The 20,266-nt window shown below is 35.7% G+C and overlaps 5 protein-coding genes across 6 annotated transcripts in view; 3 read left to right on the plus strand and 2 right to left on the minus strand.

Annotated features, from left to right (window-relative positions):
* Positions 1-20,266, plus strand: part of LOC124302903 (uncharacterized) — a 592,781-nt gene that overhangs the window by 162,082 nt on the left and 410,433 nt on the right. The window lies entirely within an intron of this gene.
* LOC124302784 (ubiquitin-conjugating enzyme E2 J2) lies at positions 1,008-4,646 on the minus strand. The gene is made up of 4 exons (XM_046759343.1): positions 3,954-4,646; positions 3,563-3,797; positions 3,193-3,321; positions 1,008-3,096 (listed from the first exon to the last, which is right to left on the minus strand). The coding sequence occupies exons 1-4, from the start codon at positions 4,076-4,078 to the stop codon at positions 2,884-2,886; spliced, it is 702 nt and encodes a 233-aa protein (XP_046615299.1). The 5' UTR covers positions 4,079-4,646; the 3' UTR covers positions 1,008-2,883.
* LOC124302765 (serine/threonine-protein kinase Pink1, mitochondrial) lies at positions 5,133-10,026 on the plus strand. 2 transcript variants are annotated; one of them, XM_046759291.1, is made up of 7 exons: positions 5,134-5,433; positions 6,192-6,466; positions 6,940-7,475; positions 7,698-7,820; positions 8,053-8,470; positions 8,546-8,644; positions 8,728-10,026. In XM_046759291.1, the coding sequence occupies exons 1-7, from the start codon at positions 5,319-5,321 to the stop codon at positions 8,980-8,982; spliced, it is 1,821 nt and encodes a 606-aa protein (XP_046615247.1). In that variant the 5' UTR covers positions 5,134-5,318; the 3' UTR covers positions 8,983-10,026. The 2 variants fall into 2 exon arrangements, with proteins under 2 accessions (XP_046615248.1, XP_046615247.1); XM_046759292.1 differs by lacking the exon at positions 7,698-7,820 and having other exon boundaries at positions 5,133-5,433.
* Positions 12,849-16,321, plus strand: LOC124302787 (uncharacterized). Its single transcript, XM_046759348.1, has 4 exons — positions 12,849-13,507; positions 13,569-13,832; positions 13,952-14,113; positions 16,219-16,321. The coding sequence occupies exons 1-3, from the start codon at positions 13,324-13,326 to the stop codon at positions 14,104-14,106; spliced, it is 603 nt and encodes a 200-aa protein (XP_046615304.1). The 5' UTR covers positions 12,849-13,323; the 3' UTR covers positions 14,107-14,113; positions 16,219-16,321.
* Positions 14,107-19,600, minus strand: LOC124302755 (uncharacterized). Its single transcript, XM_046759262.1, has 8 exons — positions 16,851-19,600; positions 16,111-16,389; positions 15,859-16,009; positions 15,591-15,764; positions 15,144-15,411; positions 14,893-15,045; positions 14,603-14,745; positions 14,107-14,513 (listed from the first exon to the last, which is right to left on the minus strand). Exons 1-8 carry the CDS (start codon positions 19,594-19,596, stop codon positions 14,225-14,227), a joined length of 4,203 nt encoding a protein of 1,400 aa, XP_046615218.1. The 5' UTR covers positions 19,597-19,600; the 3' UTR covers positions 14,107-14,224.

The following is a 20,266-nucleotide window of genomic DNA, read 5'->3' on the forward strand; positions in this document are numbered from 1 at the left end:
GGTAAACCTCTCGCTCGCTTGTGTAAGAGAAATAATCGCGAGTCACTATTTATGTTTGCAAAATTTTCGACTCGGATGCTGATGGCACGATAGAATATCAGAGTTATATCACAGTTCCATATTTTTAAACTTTCAGATTTTTCACACGACCAATTATCTCGAACGAGATTCTACCACAGCGTTTTCAAACTCCGTGCGAATTGACTGGCAAACGTAGATTCCGTGAGTGGGAAAAAGAGAAGAAAATGAATCTGGGAATCTTCGTAAGTACCGTCGGATTTGGGCGGATTCCCGCCAAACTGACTGCGGCTAAATTAGTTCCCTCCGTCACCACCGGCGGCACCACCGTCTGGCACAAACCGACAATGAGATTGGCCGTGATCTACGGGTTGCGTACAAAACGGCGTATACTTGAGCGCAATGGAAGGAGAGAGAGGTTTGAATACGAACGAATTTCTTTTTTAAGCAAATAATGTATATTACAGTGTGTGTTACGGGAGTAACATACATCGTATTTACATCATGTATATAATATAAGGTAATTAAAATATTTCCCATTTACAAATAAATTCTAAATGTACGTACAATATTTAACAACGATACTCCAACGCGCAGTCATTACGTTCCATACCGAAATACTACGCCGTTACGTTTGGATTACGCTAATTATGGGAAGAGTCGGAAATTATCATTTCGTTAGCACATTTGTCAAATATACAAAGTGTACCTGTGCACTTATCGCGGGATTGCCAAGGTAAAACTGTGGCGTACGTCGGTAACGGGCGCGAATTTCGAATCTAATTCAATTTGGTTTTTCTTCGAAGCGTTGTTACAACTTATAGATATCGATGTAGTTACATGGGGAATTATTAAACAAGGGTTGAAAAATGAGTTGATTCTGAAAATATTATACCGAGAAGCAGATTTCTTGTGCTTAGCAATCCCTCAGATAAAGAGATTAAGAATACCAATAGAAGTGACGTTATCTCCGTGTTGTTTATTTTTCGACTTTACATTCGATTTCAAAATAGGGAAGTACGTGTCGTTTTCCTTACATCGTCGCGTACTTTTAATAGCAATCCATATTTTAAATTCGAATTACTTTGATGAACCACCAAGTATTTCATATTTACATTAAAACGTTCAACGCTTTTTCATTTAATCCAAATTGAATTCAACGTCTGACAGATATACCAAAATGTTTTATAAGAAATACGAGAAAAGAAATGGGGAAAAATATCGACACATCGATGCGTTATAATAATTTTAACATTTGCTACGGATGAAACGTAGTTTTCAATCTAATTCAACAAATACTGTATCAACAGCATTTTACACATTCAATATTGATCCTATGAATCAAATATAATATGTTTAGGTACTAGTTATCATACTCATCGCGATAAGCCTACCGTTTTGTAACATAATATCAATGCGTCGATATTTTAGCTGAACCTATACACCGTAAGCGATAACTGTGATGCAGGAATTATTTTCCATTAACCACAGTCACACTGAAATTTACACGCATCTATTGTTTGTAGGAATCATTACACATGAATTTTTTTCGGCACGATCGCAGAAGTGTTAGCGTTAATTTGAATACAAATTATTTAAAAAGAAATTCCGACAAGAATCATAAAATCATCTCGTGTTCTATGTGCGACCGTTAAACCCAATTATTTTTACTTATATTCAACTCGATAATGTAGTTTAATATGTAATATCAAGATTGTGCATTGCGGATACTTGATATAAAAGTGCGAGCCAAATTTGTGCCTCAACTTTTTGATACGAATATCACACTTTAATTTGCAAAACTAAAAATATACCTTGTAAATTGACGATCATCCGACGTATCAATGAAAACATGTTATTCGCGATTCTTGAACGTGCCTAAAAAATTCATACAGCGTTTACTTATGTTTACCTATTTATTATTAATCATATTCCGCTTTCAAGTTGTTTAAAAAAAAGTCTTTGATCCAATTTTATTTATTTTTTTTTCATTTATGAATATTAACGTCAAGTTAATTTCAATCACACGATCTAATTGAATTCATACTGAGTTTGTATTTGGTAGGGATGAGATACGAAGCAGAAACGTGTTTGTTTTCTAATAAAGATGTTAATGCAAATAAAACGTATGTTTGAAATATTAGTGAAAGCTGCATTTTCTGTAACTCTATTACAAAAACTACCTGTATCGATCGGCGACATATAATACATATCGACATGAAGAAGATAATTGAATCAACTGGCTAATTGGTCGAGCATCATACATACTTAATTCCATACTTTGTTGTGTAATTGTTTCTGCATAGCTGAAGACATGCAAAAATTTTCGACCATCCTTTTTCATGAATGAAAAACATGAAATAAATTGAAAAATTTGCATGATTTCGCGAGTAATATTGTGTTTAATTAAAATGAATAACAAGGTAGAAGGTATTCTATAAATATATCTTCTTCATATTACTAATATTTTGTGATTTAGAATCTGCATATTCAACGATAATTATAATGCGAATACTAGATAACACATGAAAATTGAAGCAAATAATTGTTAAAAAGAAATATTATAGATGAATAATGGAAATGCATATGTTTGAGTTGGATAATGCGAGTAATTCACTCAAGGATGTGATTACGGACCTGGTTACATTAGACTGAATAGTCATTCTCGGTATCAAAACAACATCATTGTTTCCTATCAAATCCGTGTCCAGGACAAAAGAACTATTACCTACGTCTGCTCGACCAGTCGCTAGATATCAGATCTTTCGAAGCTCCTAGGGTGTTTTTATAACAGAAACACGAACCCCATTCTTAGGTTTTCAGTAGAACAGAACATAATATGTCTATGATATAACTAGAATTAATTTACTCGGTAGCAATGCTTCTCAAAACATACTTCACAGTATAGGCAAACGCGGCAAAACCTACGATAACAATGAGGTTAGTGAGGGCACTATGAAGCGGACTCTGTTCTCTCTGAAACTGATCTCTAATTAACGAAGATACTTCAGATGCTGTCGACTGATGTCTCGCTTGCTTTTCCAGTTCCTTGCGGTGCTCCAACTCTGCTTTTATAGCCTATCGAGTGAAATCATTGCATCTATGTATCTAGTTTGCTGCATAATGAGTAAACGAATCTTAAAAATTCATTAAACAAAGAGGTTATCGACTTACCGATACCGTGTCTGGGAATAATTCACAAAATGTACTATCCTTGAGGTTGTACTCAAGGCTCTGCGATGCCAACAGCCTTTTTTCATAGTCTGGTGTCTCTATGCTGCCCAGTGTCGGGCTCTTTTCAATCTGTGGGAAACAATATCCATATTTCAACAGTTTTCCAATATCTCAAAACTTTTAATACATTGTAAATATTTGAAATTTTGACTGAAATCAGCAGCATGTCAACAATAAGTAGAATATGAATTTTTCCATTTGTTTTAAGTATTGCACCAGTTTTTGAAACAATATTGGCGAAAACCTTAAAAAAATATGCAATTTCAATGTGCTAGCACATGGGAAATGTACTTTAATGAAGCCTTCTTACCATGAAGCTAAGGAGACCGGTAAGAATGGTGGAAACACTCCATGCCGGGTTCCAAGTGTCTGGATGAAAATCGGATATGGATAGACAAAGCCGTGTGTTTACTTTGAATCTGCCGTTTGGCGTGGTCATGTATATGCTAGGTGGTTTGAAAGGAAACTCCCGTGGAAACACGAGCTTTCCGTGATAAAATCCACCCTCGTAAGGTGTACTTTCCGGACCGTTGACAACATAATGCCTGTAAGTATAAAAATAAATAAACAAATCAATTGTCTCGTCGTAGGCTCGCAGCCTGATTCAATGCTATACGTCGACTGACATCAATATTGTGCAAATGGATGAATTGTCAATCTTTTACGCACGCGAAGGATCAAAATAATGTTATCTTTATTACCATTCTAATATATTCGAAGGTACGGGTTCAGCTACGACGTACGGCACCGGGTCCTTTTTCAGTCTCAAATAGTCTTGCTTTAATCTAGCAGTGGCAGTGTTTGGCTTTCTATTCATTATTACCATATATATATAAACTAGGCTGGGTTGATCGGTACTATTGGTAATGGAAACTTCACTGTTTTCACACTTGTATTCACGAATGAGTATTAATTATTTCTCACATCAGGCTCAACTGTTTTTCGTGAGACACATTACCGTGATACAATTATTTACATGTATACGTATAACGTGATAACCTATTTTCGTAGAGGAGTCAGACGTCAGTTTTGACGACGAAAAAAAAAAAAAATAATAAAAAAAAAAACCACGTCAACGTTGTAAAGGTTAACTGGAATTTGAGCGTTGGGAAAATACGACTTCACGGTACACTCGCAGAGTTTTGATAATACCTGGCTAAATACGGGGCGAATATTATTGCGATTGTTAGAAATCAGGAGTCACAACGAATGAAAAAATATCCTTCGACTTTGACAACCAACAATTTTCACGGCACACAAACATATGATGGAAGACCCGTATACCGGAAGTGAAACAATCCAGCATCCTGCGTAGTTGACTTGTGCGCTTTACGCATGACCATTATATTCCAAGTATCGCTCATTGTCAGGCGCACTTTCGTCATTCGAATCGTAAATACGGATCAATTCAGACTGAGAGAAGTTGGTTAACTGGAATTATTTTTCTTTATGCGTGTCCTTGCACTTCGCCAAATGTATCATCAGTAGACTGAACAGATTTTACAACGCAAGTTTACCTTTATAACGCTACAATTGCGGACGTACTTGCGAACTAGGAAGTATGATAAGTATCTCACGTCAACATAGGGCTATGACAGAAAAAATAATTATACTTACACCGTTATATTAGCGTTGTTGGCGATACGTTTTTTTTGTCGCATTCATCTTTACTAGGTACCTTATCCGAAAGAGGGAAAAATCCGCGAGTAGTATACGTCCTGTTTCCTGGGTTTTTTCTCCACTTCTTCGTTTTGTTCAATCCTCAGTCAACGAAACAAGTAGCACGAACAAATTTCATATTTTTCCGCGCTTTTGCGGATTTCGAGTCTGCGCAAAATGGAGGCTGATTTCACCCAATCGGGTCCGAAAGGCAGGTTCATCCATGGGTATGATAATTGCAAATGGTGAACTTTGAACTGGCGACAAAAGACGTGTTCGAATTCTTTTAAAAATAATTAGAGTGTTCCAGGACTCTTGATAATTGCGCGATCAAAATTTTCCAGTTAAAACTCTTCGCGCCTGGGTTAGGGTCCGCCCGGGCTCTCTCGGCCCACGAGTGCGGAGAAATGTCGTTACGAACGGTAGCGCAACGTCTCCTGCAAAATGGTCGTGTCCTTCTCCGTTCAGTACGCAATCCACAATATTACACGCAAGGCAACAAAATACACGTTGTGGAAGTAGGTAAGGGCCTGTTGTCATCTTCTACCCGTGACTATCATACTCAAATCGACTCGCCACATCAATCTCATCAGTCCGGTACCAATTCGCTGGCAATCGTCACAAATAACCATGTCACTATCATTAGGTTATCCCTTGCAACGTAACGGTGTATTATAGGTATGTCGTACTTGGAATGTGTACGTAAATACTGCATTCATTTTAAACGTCATTTCCAATCTCAGAGCTGGTACGAATCGTTATTTTCATTGTCTTTTTTTTTTTTAGTAAAATCACTCGAGGCACCTTCATTGTTGCGATTATACGCACTTCCAAGTTTTGTTCAAATTTATATACTCAGCATTTTACATGTGATTATATACGCTTAACGCGACTGGTGCTCATAATAATGTTAGATTTTATTCCCGCTTCAATTCAGTGTAGAGTGTATTCTCATTGTTTTATTCCATACTTTCGACTTGAAACATCATTTTATGCGAGAGAGTAGGAATAAATTACTTTCATGTTGAGAACAACACAAAGAATTACAGAATCAAAAGCAAACATTCTTGTTTACTATCATACTTATGGGACAATTTTTAATTCAATTCAGATTTTTATGTATCAATTAGTTAGTTGATTGATTACTAATGAACAAGAATTCTTGACTCATAATTAATTTCTTCTTCAACTATAATCTAATAAATATTTCAACGCCATAAAATAAAAATAAAATTTTCTTGCGAAACTATGACTAGTGTATTTTGAAATTCTTGATTCAGGTAAGACCCAGGGCCAGCTGCCTACGGGTGGTAATGTCTCTGCTGCAGGGAGACACCTCGGATTCCTGGGACTCCATGCTCGGCGGATATTTGTTGACAATGTTTTGAAGCGAGTGACCAATAGTCTCGCCGGAGATTTACGACGTCGTGCAGCAAAACGTTTATTATTTGGAGATTCAAGACCATTCTTTGCTCTGGTTGGCGTATCGCTGGCATCTGGTACTGGAATACTTACCAAAGATGACGAGCTGGAAGGCGTTTGCTGGGAAATCAGAGTATGCATACTTGCAGATATTTTTTTGGAACATAAAAATTACATGCTCTTACAAACAAATTTCATTTTTTGCACCACAACTTCTATGACATTCATATTTTATCATGTCATTCAAAGGAAAAAATAAACCCTTAACTAAAGCTTCATTAGACATGGTGATGTCATTTACAAATGGCTCTTATCCAAATGTCAGCTTATTTGTTATTATTATTCAGACTTTATGTTGTTTATAAATACATCATTTTTCCAAGTTCGAACTTAGCTGGCATTTATAATTATTTCGTAAATGGGATTTTAGATAGTTACATGTGATTTGAATGTTATTTCAACACACTTGTTTTTGTAAAATTTAACTGTAATGAACGATTGTGAAAATTTTCTAGCCACGAAAAGGAAGGCTAAACCGTCTGAAAATCGTCTATAGACTGTAATAAATTTAACATGTTATGTAATCAACTGTTACCTCATTCATAGGAGGCTGTGTCTAAGGTACAATGGAACACTCCAAAAAACGACCAGAATTACGAAGCAACAACGATTGAAGACAAGCCAGTTGATTTAAAGGATTTTGTAATTGGACCAGCAATAGCCAAAGGATGCTCAGCAGTCGTGTATGCCACTCGTCCGATTGACCCCGAAGAAAAACAGGATTCTCAAATTACTGTTGATACCAGTAATAAGGATCTGTCCAGCTTTCCGTTAGCTATTAAAATGATGTTCAACTATGACGCAGAGTCTAATGCAACAGCTATTTTGAGAGCTATGTACAGAGAGACTGTACCAGCTAGAAAACATTGTCAGAATGAAGAACTGGCTTTGTGGGAGCAGAAAATGGCTGACAACAAAAGAATTCTTTCTCCACATCCGAACATCGTTGCTATGTATTGCGTTTTTGCCGATAGAGTTCCTGATTTACCAGGATCATCGAAAATGTATCCTGACGCTCTTCCACCTAGGATTAACCCGAACGGCTCTGGAAGGAATATGAGCCTCTTTTTGCTGATGAAAAGGTACTTGACAGTATAATCTGGGAGCTTCAAATTCCCGGAATTTTGCAGATTCTGAAAAATTGGATCAAATTTATTGGTATTTTCTAAAATTATAAACAAGAGAAACACTTGGGAAAGGTATACCTAGAATCATGTGTGTCATGTTACATGTTATGTTACAACGAAATGAGATATCAATATAGTGTATCGATTTCCAATGACAATACGGGTATTGTATTTCAGGTATGATGTTAGCTTGAAACAATATATGGTGGGCAGAGAATTAATCGTTCGAAAATCGATATTGTTGTTAGCACAACTATTGGAAGGGATTGTTCACATGTGCTCAGCAGGTATTGCACACAGGTAAGGGAGTCAGTGTTGGATTACGTTTTCCACTTGGTGTAGACTAATATTTCTTATATCATGCACCGTGGTTATTATACCAATGGATGACTTAATATTTGTTCATTAAAAAAGAATTAACGTGAATTCTTCATGCTGCTTTTAATTTACGTTTTTAACAACTGATAAAAATCTGGTATTTTTGGTTACACGTAATGTATGTTTATTAATACAGTGAAATTTTTTAATACAGGGATCTCAAAAGTGACAATATTCTTCTGGACCTTTCAGAAGAACGTGATAATTGCCCGTCGTTGGTAATAACTGATTTTGGATGCTGCTTGGCAGACAAAACTCATGGTCTCTACCTGCCATATAGTTCTCACGATATTGACAAAGGAGGAAACAGTGCACTGATGGCTCCAGAAATCGTTAATGCTGAACCCGGACCATTCACTAGCTTGAATTACACAAAAGCTGATCTGTGGGCTGCAGGGGCTATTGCATACGAAATATTTGGTCAGAAGAATCCATTTTATGGGGAAAAAGGGCAAAAACCACTACTGATGAACCACAGCTATATAGAATCGGAATTACCGCCACTTCCAGAAGCAATACCACCTGTTATTGTAGCATTGGTTAAGAATATGCTTAACAGAAGCATGTACAAGGTATTTATTTTGTTAAGGGAAGGAAGTGTTTTCAAAAGTTCATCAAAACTAATATCACTTCTATTTCCGTTACAGAGAAATAATCCCGATATGGCGGCAACCATTATACAAGTGTTTCTCTGGGCACCAAGCATTTGGTTAAACAGCGACAGTAAATTACCGTCAAGCAACGAGGTGATAGTTGTTCTACTTTTTGAGCTTTAAATTTCAAGCGTTGATGTACTGTCATTTTTATTATTATTATTTTTGTGTTCAAGATTCTTCAATGGCTTCTGTGTCTCACGACCAAAGTTCTTTGCGAGGGTCGAAAGATCACTGATTCTACGCCAAATCAACTTTCTCAGAAATTGAACGCAGATCTCATTTCCAATCGTGAATATACTCAGCAAATATCTACCCGATCATGTGGACGTCGCACAATGCCCGAGTATCAATTGATAGCCAGCTTTTTAAGTAGAGTTTCGCTGATAAATGTAAGAGATGCGTTGAAGTGGATTCATAACCACACTTAAACTCTAGTATTATTGGAAGGAAACAAGAGATGATTCTTAGAGTATTGTATACTGATGCATTGATAAAACATGATATGCTGGTAGAGATCAGTTTATGTGCTTTATCTCTTGAACTTTGATAAATTTTATTTATTTCTTCAATAGTCTTCAAAACTTTACAAAAATGTTGGTTCGGGAATCATATTACTATTGGGTATAACCAACATGCTTACACGCTATTACAATACAAGGCAATCCTTACATTGAGAAAAAATGTCGAAAATGAATTTCTACGTTACTTCCAAAACACGTATGCCTATTCATCTTACTGTACATAAATTTTCTGATTTAAGGAAGAATATTTTTTCTTCTCTTCTGTAACTGCGCGAAGCACAAAAAATGGTACTGCAGAATAATGTTATGTCAGTCTCTTCTTTTTGGTGAAAGTGCCTTTGAAAAGGATGTACAGATATTATCAGCTTTATTTTTGAACCTATTACGTTGTTTTTCAAATTCTATTCTATTTATATCATTGTTAATCCACAACAAGTATTTTGAATACGTGAAAGAAATAAGGTTCCTTGAATAAACAATTTGTGGTATTATAAAATTGAGCACTGTGAATTTTGCCGTACCAGCAAATATCGATGAAAGTCTCAAGATACTGCGGAACTACTCGTACTTTGCGATACACTTAATTGTATCGAGATAAGTAAGAGCCTGTTGAAATATTGAGTTCCTCATGATGAATTACATAACATTATTTATTGGAGTTTGGTTAAATATCTCATAGAAATCCTAGTCGAATATTGATAAAGAGTATATTTCTCTAAATTATCGTGTTCTAAAATCTAGCTTTAGGGGAAATTATGTTGAATTGGCTGTTATTATTTCATTGTATTTGTGAAAACTTGTATATGAGATGTAAATATCGATTTGAAGTTGAACTAGAATCCAAATAGAGAATACAAATATACGTGGAAAGTGCTCTTAAGTATCTATCTCATAACTATTGTACAGATTATATAACAGTGCTAACAATACATACATAAAATGGTTATATAATTTGGGACTGTAGAAAACTATCCTGAAGAATATCCTGCATATTTGCATCTCGTGTTTATTGGTTCTAACAATCATTTTTTTTTCTTTTTTATATCTAATGGATGAACTGGCTTTCCACATCTCTGCATTGCAAATTTCATGTCTTCGATGTTTAAACCCTTTGTTTGAGCCAAATCTTCCAAGTATATGAGGTATTCTTCAAAACTGATGGCACGTTTGTGAAATTTAAAAAAACACAATCCAGTGTCAGTCGTTGTGACTTTATGCATATCAAGAATTTTAGCTGACGCTAGCCATTTATCGCTTTGCGAAAGTGGCAGCAACTTCACGCCTGTCGAATTGGAAAGTGGATCCATTCGACAGTATGCTGAAAAAGTGTCATAAGCTTTTATCACCACAAAACAGTGCGTGAAAGCAACTGTAATTTAGAGGTAATATGAAAGGAAAAGTCAATATTGATTGAATTACCTGCGAACATGACATCCAAAGGCACTTCTTCCACTTCCTCAGTTATTCTTAGTTCTTGCATTCTTTTTTCCACACTGAAATTTATATTTTTCAGTGTATATCAAATAATGATATGTGTCTTACGAACCATAAATAGCATCGCTTGAAGTATGGATCAAATAAAGTTTCATCCATTGATATGACAAAGATACTTCATGGAACAATAACAAAACATTAAAGTCTAAAATTGTTTCTTTTCTGTTTAATTACACTGGGAGTGACAGTATGTCAGATAAACCATTAACTTGCGAAGAAAAGAATTACTAATCATAATGTCAGAACATGTAACGTTTGATGTATATCGTAACATGATAATAAGCACCCCACCTTCGAAAATTTCTCGCGTTATCAATGTGGGCTCCTGTGAGGAGAGAGAAATCGTATCCGAAAACAGCGCAGAGATAACGAATCAATGCACCGACGATGCAATTTGTGCAAATTGTCCCGGTTGTGCAAAAAGCGATTTTACTATCCCTTGGAAACATGAGCATTCTCCTTATTTTTATAATGACCGCAATTATGCGATATTACCGGATATCCCGAAACGTTTCAAGGATATGAAAGGAGAAATAATAATGAACAGTCTATTTTTCTCATGCTTTTGTGAAAAATGGTATAACGGTACACGGAGATTGATCTTGCGGGGGGCTGATTTGGTTCCAAGAATTGGGTGACTATATAGTGAATGTTAATTAATATTGCTCAAAACCTTGAAAGTTTTGATTCGTCACTTAATTCAGGGACTACTTGACGTTAGAAAACTTACACAGAATCAAATGAAATTTAGGAGACGCTTTCAAGATTGGGATGTGCCATATCTAATGGTATTTTTACGTGCCAATACAGACGTCGTTTCTCTTAATTTAGCATACAACAACATTCACTGTGCTGGCTTTATCAACCTGGTCGATTACATTATTGTAAATATAAAATTGACCCATGACTTGATGGGAAGTAAAATAAAAAACACATATTCAATTCTAAAATATGTAGGCATATAAGCACATACTGGGACTTAATGTGCAAAATAACAATATCGCTGCACCAGGTATCAACCATTTATGTCAGGATGGTGATAGGGTTCCACTGAAAACTCTTAGACTTAACGGGAACAAGTTTGGAGTTGAGGTAATAGTATTAGAATGCAAATTACGTAAGGTTTTAAATTTGTAGAAAATTTTTTATCTCGTGGAATGTTTTCAGAGTGCAAAGAAAGTAGGTTTGATGCTACTGAAGAATTCCTGCTTGAGATATTTAGATGTGGCTGAAGTTGATCAGACCGCTTCGAGTCTGGTTTACTTTACAACTGTTATGAGATGGGACCAGGAGGAATGCAACAAGACGTTAAAAATATTAGATCTTAGCAGACCAAATCCTGGTTATATGTATATTTTTGATAGTACTCACTTTGCCAGCGTTATCGGTTGCATGTTGCGGGTAACACATTAAATTATACCGCAAAATTAATTTTCGTAAAAACGTGATGTGTGGAGTGCAATTTCAGTTTTAACTCATTATATAACACGAAGTAGTTCATACGATTGATGCTATTGATTTGATCAGTGTGTAAAGCTCCACAAATAACTGGTATTAATATTCATTGGGTCCTCATGAAAATCAATGCAAAGAATCTTTAATGCAGAACTCCTGTGACATATATTGAGATATATCACATCATAGTTATATTATTGTACCCTCGATCATATCGATCTCAATTTTTGAATATCCAGTTCAATAGGTGTTTAGTGGAGTTGCATTTACAAAAATACAATTTCTCCTGCCATGACATCGAAATAATGTTAGAGGACTTAAAATACAACGAAACATTGCAATTGCTTGACTTGTGCAACAATAATATAGGAGATCACGGAATGGAGCATCTTGGAAACTGGTTGAAAATGAAACCGTCGCTCAGTGGTTTGTGGCTTGCTCACAACATCATCACAAGTCAAGGAGCTAGGTAACTGCTTTCCTTGTCAATCCAGGTATAAATTGAATCAATACTTTTGAGTATTAATTTGTTGCTTTTATTTTAATAAATCTCATTCAGGGCTCTAAGTCTTGGCATGCCATTTTCAAAAATCAGAATGCTGGACCTTTCGTATAACAGAATAACAGATGATGGTGCAGTGGACATACTCGACTCCATAAAAAAGAGTACGCGTTTGTGGTATCTGAGAATCTTTGGTAACTCTTTGGGACATTGTACTGCCAAGGTGAATCCCAGATGTGAGATTCAACTGCAAGTTGTCTCCTGTGGATGAGGTAAAATCAAATTTATGTTGATCATAATTTCAGATTGTAGAACGAATGCTCGTATCTGGTGTACTAGTGCAAGAGAACATCGATGTTAAGCCTTACAGGGTTGATCATGAATCGTATCTCGCTCATTATCCAAGTGATCATTACAAACAACGCTATTATGATGTTCCATGTTATTCGCATCCACAACCGCTGCAGATACCCTATGTTAAGAACAAATTCGCCGGGAAAGCTGTGCCAAAAGTTCACTTTAAATACGTCGATCCTGTCCCCATCGAAGACAGAAAATATCCAGTACTTGTCGATGAAAATAATTTTTATATTTTATTCATTCTGTCATTGTGCTGCCCATGACGTTCATTAGCGCATGTTTCGAGCAGTAGTGACTTCTTTTTGGAGTTACCAAAATTTATTATGGGATGATATAATACTGATCAATTAAATAGAAGTTGATAGAACGTATTCAAACAGATAAATAAAACTCACGCACTTGATTGCGTGTGTTGCGAATGTGGAAACAACCAAGTGATGGATTCTTTGGCCTCGTCCACTGTGGATATCGTTCCTGAAACTTGTACATGTAATGTGTGTAAATATGAAGTTGATTTGAGAAAACCGAGCACATTTCAGTCGGACGTAACTATATTTCCGAGACCGTCTTGTTCATGCCATCACGATGATTGCGCATGTTGTTATTGCCTACCATGCAAAGGTACCATTGTGACCCAAAAACTATTCAAGACCACGCATGTTGAATTTGTGCATTCTCATAGGCAAAAACAAAGATCTGCCAATGTCCGAGCGTGATGAACATCCGATTACCTGCAACTGTTGTAAATGTGGCGCTCAAGAAGTGGAATATGCTTCATCATCAATTTCAACTAAATCAAATGAGCTGCATGACTATCCGGATGGGATTGACCAATTGCAAAAGATTGCCTTGATCTTAGAGCGAGTTGACAGCGAAATGCAAGAGTATATACTCAGGTGGATCAACATAAGCGAAGATACTCTTAATTCAGACCTAGCGGCATTAGGTAAGTACACTTCACTGGTCATGTCACACAAACGTATTGAAGTGCGCTTAAAAACGTATCCTGAAGAATCATAGAAAATAAAACGACTAATTGTCATTAAGTTCAATGTCTTGCCACAGATGTTAAGAGGGGCGAGATACATGAAGAAGAAGCATCGGTATGTGGTCCTCAAAGTCTGGTATCAAAATCAATGCGAACATCAACCTTTGAAACAATGTGTTCTGGAAACTATGAAGATTCGTGTTGCAATGACCGGAAATTGTGCGATGACTAAATACTCGGTGAATACTATATTTATTAAAATTTATTTTCTTACATATTTTGATGATATTTTGCCTATTATTTCTTGAGTACTTAAATTTTATAAAACTTATATAGTATGTAACGTAGCATTATTTTTCTGGATTTAATTGATCTGATTGCACCTGACAATGAGACGACTTAACGTTTGTCAAAGTCGCCCTTTTGCACTGTAGGTTCGTTATTTTCTCACAATTAGTCACAAAGTCAAATGCACTTTCATAGTCTAAAACGATATCTTTCAATTCTTGTAACTGGAAAATTGCCTCCTTATGCACTTTGGTCGACTGTCGCTTGTATCTCAATGCCGTGATCATTTTGTCAAGAACATAATGCAGCCATAAAATATTTGTGTAAGGTTCAAACTTTTGCCAATCATTTCTGGAACATTGTAAAATGTGTTTTATTCTAAGATTACCATGAAAAACCATTGGGAGATTTAAAACAAATTTGTATGTGTAAACATTTACCCAATCTTGTCTTGCATCATTCTGTATATTTCAAACTGGTATTCTCCCTGTGCTGTAAATAGGGCAGGATCCAAAGCTAAATCATTGAATATACAACAGCCTTCATAAGACATTCTCGACAGCGTGAAATCTATAATTGCGACCTGAAAGATAACAGACATTTCATCCATGTAGGACCTCATTGAAGTAATTTCATTATTGATAAATTACTGTTTTATGTTATCTCAAGTCCAAATACAATTCGGTGATCACTGTAAAATTTTATCGTATAGTAAGTTGTACTGCATTACCTGCATTCCTCTAGTGGGGTACGTATAAACTTTGTCATTGAGTTTGTAGGCGACTCGTGAGTCTTTGGTATGTGATATCAAAATATTACCCCAATGTAGATCTCTGTGTTCAAATTCCAGAGATTGTTCAGCAACTGCCAATGCCAATGCTGCCTGTGAACAAGTGATAATTTTGTATTTTTACTATGTATATAAGAAATTAGCACGGTTAAAAATTTCAAGTGACTATTACAGATTATCCACTGAGATACCTGTACAAATAATGCGTGGGACTCGACAGCTGATTGAAATACGAAAGCTTCAAGGTCCTGACCACCATGACCAAGCTCTAATACTATGTACAATTGATTTTCATCAAACATCAGAGGACAATCGTTATCCGATCCTTTGTCATCGTCGTAGGCTTTCCACAGTTCTATCAACTTCTCGGGATACTTTCCAATGATACATCTTATATTTTTTACCTCCACAAATCCATCGGTTTGATAGCTCTCGCCGTTCCTCAGATTGTGCAGTTCTCTGAAAATGGGTTTTATCAGTCAGAAGGGTATAAAGTTTCTAGCATGATGTCCGCATTTATCAGTGTTAGGTAAAACACTGTATAGTCACGGTGTAGTCTGACAAACTGTTTAAAAAAATTTGGTATGTGTCATCAATTATAAAATGTGAACTCAATTATCAATGATAGTGACACTTACTTTGCAATTACTATTTCTGACAAGATTTCATCAAATTTCTTCTGTCGTTCACCATTTACGAGTGCATTCCCTTCAATTGGAATTATTTTGATGACAGATTTTTTTTTGTTATGCTCGTAAAGAAATACTTCTCCATAGACACCTTCGCCAATTTTTCGACACCTCTTCATGTACCTGTTATTCAAATTTGTTGAGAAATGAAAATATTAAGATTAAAACTTACTCAAATTCTTGAAAGATGTTGTTTCGAACAAACCAAGTTACTCACTCTTCAGGGAAAGATTCAGTGAAAGGCAAATAATCCGTTTGGCAGCATCTTTGTAAAACGACATCTCTTGCGGTTATAAGATTTTCATTTTCAATTGTTTCGATTTCCGCAGTGTCGCATTGCACATTAGAAACCAGAGTCTTTCTGTCGGCTGTGTAAATTCATAAACTTAATGTAAATTTCTGGGTGAAAAAAAGTAAATACTATACGCTAATTTAAAAATAATATTTAGTATAAAAAAGTGAGCCTTACGATTGAAATTTGATCTTTGAGACAGTGTTTTTCTACTCTTACTAGCAGATATGCCATAAGCTTCAAGAAAGGATGTATCTTCAATGTGACTCAGCCTCTTGTTTTCAGGGACTACTCGGATTGACATTCGACGAATGAACCTGCTGGGACTAGCAGATCCAGTACTTTGTGCTTCCGCACATGTTGTTCTATCTGGTATCGAAGTGCAATCGAGCACCTTTGAGCGCTGTTCCGTTTCTTTGTCATCCTCATTTTTTCCCAGACAACTTTGAATCAATCCTAGTATACACAGTCAGACGATTTTTATTAGATATTTTGTCTTTATATCTTAAAAATAGTTTGCATAAAATAAGTAATCTATAAGTCCTAAGTCTCTGACGCCCAATACGCAAAACGAACAGAAAATATTTACAAGTTATATCAAAATAATTTCAAGACTTTTGAATTGATCAAGACTCACCCATTTACTAGAAATTATATTTCAAAATTTTGCAAAATGATCCGAGTATTTTTCTCTTTCCATGTTTTTTTAAAAAAAGTAATACTGCGTTCCGTTCATCACGTCTGATACGTTGTAATGTGTAAAAATGTTTTAAAAAAGTCCAAAATTGTACAGCATAAAATAATAAAATTGTGATACTTATGGGTTAAGATTTTAAGTGATGGGATATTGTTTTTAAAAACAAAAAACATCTCCATTAACCACTAGATAGTCAAAGAAGGCTTCTTTACATACTTACTCTCTTGTTGCATATCAAGAATTGCTTGCACACTATTTTGCCATTTTTTCCCTTTTCCAATGCTCAGTATCTCTAAGTCCGATCTATCTTGGATACTATTAAGTATGGAGAGAGAGCGAGTCCATTCCTTTCCTGGCTTTAAAAACACTGACTGTCTGCCTATTATTCCTGGTTCAGTCGCATCCAATTTGGTATTACCACGATCAGAGTCTGATACACGAGTCAGATTTGGTTTAAATATGGAGTTACTTCTCTTAGACTTTTGAGCTCGAGAATTTGAATTCTCGTTCTTATCGCAGGTACCTCTAGCATCTTCCATTTTCATGTTACTGGATTTATTAGAATCCCTCGTACTTGCTTGAAACATTTCATCCGTTTCGCGAATCGCAGGAAGTCCTAAGCCCCAACTTTCCTTTTTGCTAGCAGCAACTTTTATAGGTTCTTTTAATTTTTCAATTAATACCAATGGCTGCAAATTTTTTTTCAGATTTATATTCATTGGTTTTTTGAACAAGTCAATTGTTTTAGGTTCATCAGGAGATTGTGCTTCTGCCTCAGTCTTGTCATCCTCTCTTGAATCAGATGCATTCGTCAATAACATTTCATCCGTATCACGAATCGCAGAAAGTCCTACGCCCTGACTCTGCTCTTTGCTAGTGGCAACTTTTATAGGTTCCTTTAATTTTTCAATTAGTACCAATGGCTGCCAATTTATTTCCAGATTTACACCTATTGGTTTGACGAACACGTCAGTTGTTTTGGCTTCATAAGGAGACTGCGCCCCTTCTTTAGTCTTGTCACCCTCTCTCGAATCAGATGCATTTATCGAAACCATACCAAATGACTCGATCAATTTTGTGTTATCGGTAATCGGAACTGCAGCTGGTTCTTCATCATCTTGTGGTATATGTTCTATTTCAAGTTTTAACAAACATTTACGACGTTGCCGCGTGTTAATTCTACTAGATAATAATCTCAGTCTTTTGCTCAGAGCGATTTCCGTCAGATTCAAAGATGAACCGTCAGCATATTTCGATGCCTCGTTTGGTTTCTCAGTTGACACACCTTCGTTAAGTTGGGTTTCGTTTGAACTTGTCACAGGTTCAAGAGAATTTGATATTTGATTACTCAATATATTCTCTTTGTGTGGTTTATATTCACTATCCGATATAGTACTCCATTCTGCGCTACTACAATCATCATTGCTAATAGATGACAACTGTGATTCAGACGACGAATCATTTCCCATATTTTTATTTGTATTGTTTGTCGTATGCTTACTATTATTACTGTCTGTTATGGTACTCCAAACCATATCGCTAATGCTAGCATGTTTTTTGCAGCTTAGCAATGATTCAGATTCAATGTCATTGTTCGACCTTATGCTCAAAGAATTAAAATTCTTGGTAGAATCTACAATGCTTTGTGAAATCTCTCGATTCGCAGTAGTTATATTACTTGGACCCATTTCATCATATACACCTGTATTATTTCTCTTGTCTTCATGAATTTTGGATTGATTTTCACAATTTTGCAATGAAAATTCGCTATTTTCAATCTGAGATATGACTTTAAAATTATTTGAATCACTAATATCAGCTGACTTGTGATGTGTGGAGTTATTTGTGGCCAGTTTATTTGACACATTTTCGACACAAATTTTTGCAGAAACATTTCCAAATGCATCGGGTGAATCGCGGGAAATGAAGCCGCCTATATTGCAAATAGTACTGGGTTTTGATGGACATTGCAATTCTGCAAATTTGACAGCACGTTCTGTTATCATTTCAATTTTCGGTACGCGATTTTCCAGATTTTCAGAATTATCTATGATTTCGTATTCTGAGTATAAATCCGAACAGCCATCAAATGAACCAGGATTAGAATGCATTTTGGGATCGTTAGAGTCATTGAAAAACTTCTTTTTCATTGTCATACTCAGTTTGAGCTGTCTTCCACTGCGTGTAGTTATAATACCAATGGGTGTCAGCTGTGCGTAAGTATCCTTAGATTTTCCCGTAAATTCGTTTGTATTTTCAGATATACCAGATTTAGTACTGCCGGTGCGTTTATTTCTATGACCTACGTCAAGTTTAGGATTCGAATTTTCAGAATCCAATTTCAGAATCTCCAGAGATTCTTGAATTCGGGAAGTCGGAGAAAGTATTTCTACTGATTTTGCACTGTACGAAGTATCTTCGTGACTCACAGAATTTTTAACAACTATGTTTTGAATATCATTTTGTTCCCAATACCGATTGCCTGGTTTCAACGAGTCATTTTCTTTATTTGAAATATTGAGTTTTCTTTTTGCTCTTTTACGGCGCGCATTTACTCTCTGTACTGCTAAATCTTGTTCAGTAATTTTACTATAGCTAGGATTAGAATTCATAACTGAAAGTTCATTGGTGTGTTGTTGTGTTGGGAATTTTCCAATCCTCTGCCTCATATGAGTACCCAGAGTAATAGGCGAAAGACCATTCATTGATTTGTCAATTCTTACATATGCACTTATAGGTGTGCTGCACTTGAGATAGTACAACGAATGCTTTGTATCACATTGCTTTAAAGTGTCCACAAGTTTTTTGTTTTCACAATCAGTAATTTCTATTGTACAAGGTTTGACACCGTGAGACTGTGGTTCAATATTTGATGCAGTGTTTGAAATGCTAGTTTGAAAAAGATCCTCAGACGTATATGCGTTACAAGCTTCTGACGTCGCGGTAAATTGATTTTCACGCAACATCAGAACTTCTTTTTCTTTACAGCTGAGAGAACAAGGTTTAGGGAGAAAATCTTTTTTCATTCTGACATTATATTCAGATATTGTCGAACTGCAAGGTTGGTGACTGATATTCGAAATGTTGTTAGAATTATCCACTATATTTATATACTCTGGACTTCCACTTTTTTGTATTGAATGGGTTTGAATTTTCTTTTTGGCTTTCCGGTTTAAAATTCTATGGTACTGATTAGAATCTGAAGAGTCACTTTCACTTGATTCTGATGCTGAACGTCTTTGGAAGTTCTTAACTTGTATTGATTTGGAAGAATTTTTAACTACAGCCTTATTTTGCATCTCATATGAAACAGTACTGGTTAAAAGATTGTCCTTATTCTCGTCTATGCCTTGTGGTTTTTCAGCATCATCTTCCTTTAATCTATTGTCATTTGTTTCGAATTCAGGTAAGTCCCTTGGATCGTTTGGTAATGTGTCACAATAATTAAGGACCTTCAATTTTCTACAATCATCATAAATCCTGTTCAAAAATTTTTTTTTAGGTTTACTTTTCACTTTGTTAAGCTTGGCATTGTAACTTTGACTGATATTGTTTTCGCTCAAAGATAAGTCTGAGATTGGTGTGATAGTACCTTTCATTCTCAAAAGATAACTGTTTTTTTGGTTGTGTTTGTTT

Source organism: Neodiprion virginianus, chromosome 4 (assembly GCF_021901495.1).
Source record: "Neodiprion virginianus isolate iyNeoVirg1 chromosome 4, iyNeoVirg1.1, whole genome shotgun sequence".
In the NCBI taxonomy this organism is placed as follows: domain Eukaryota; kingdom Metazoa; phylum Arthropoda; class Insecta; order Hymenoptera; family Diprionidae; genus Neodiprion; species Neodiprion virginianus.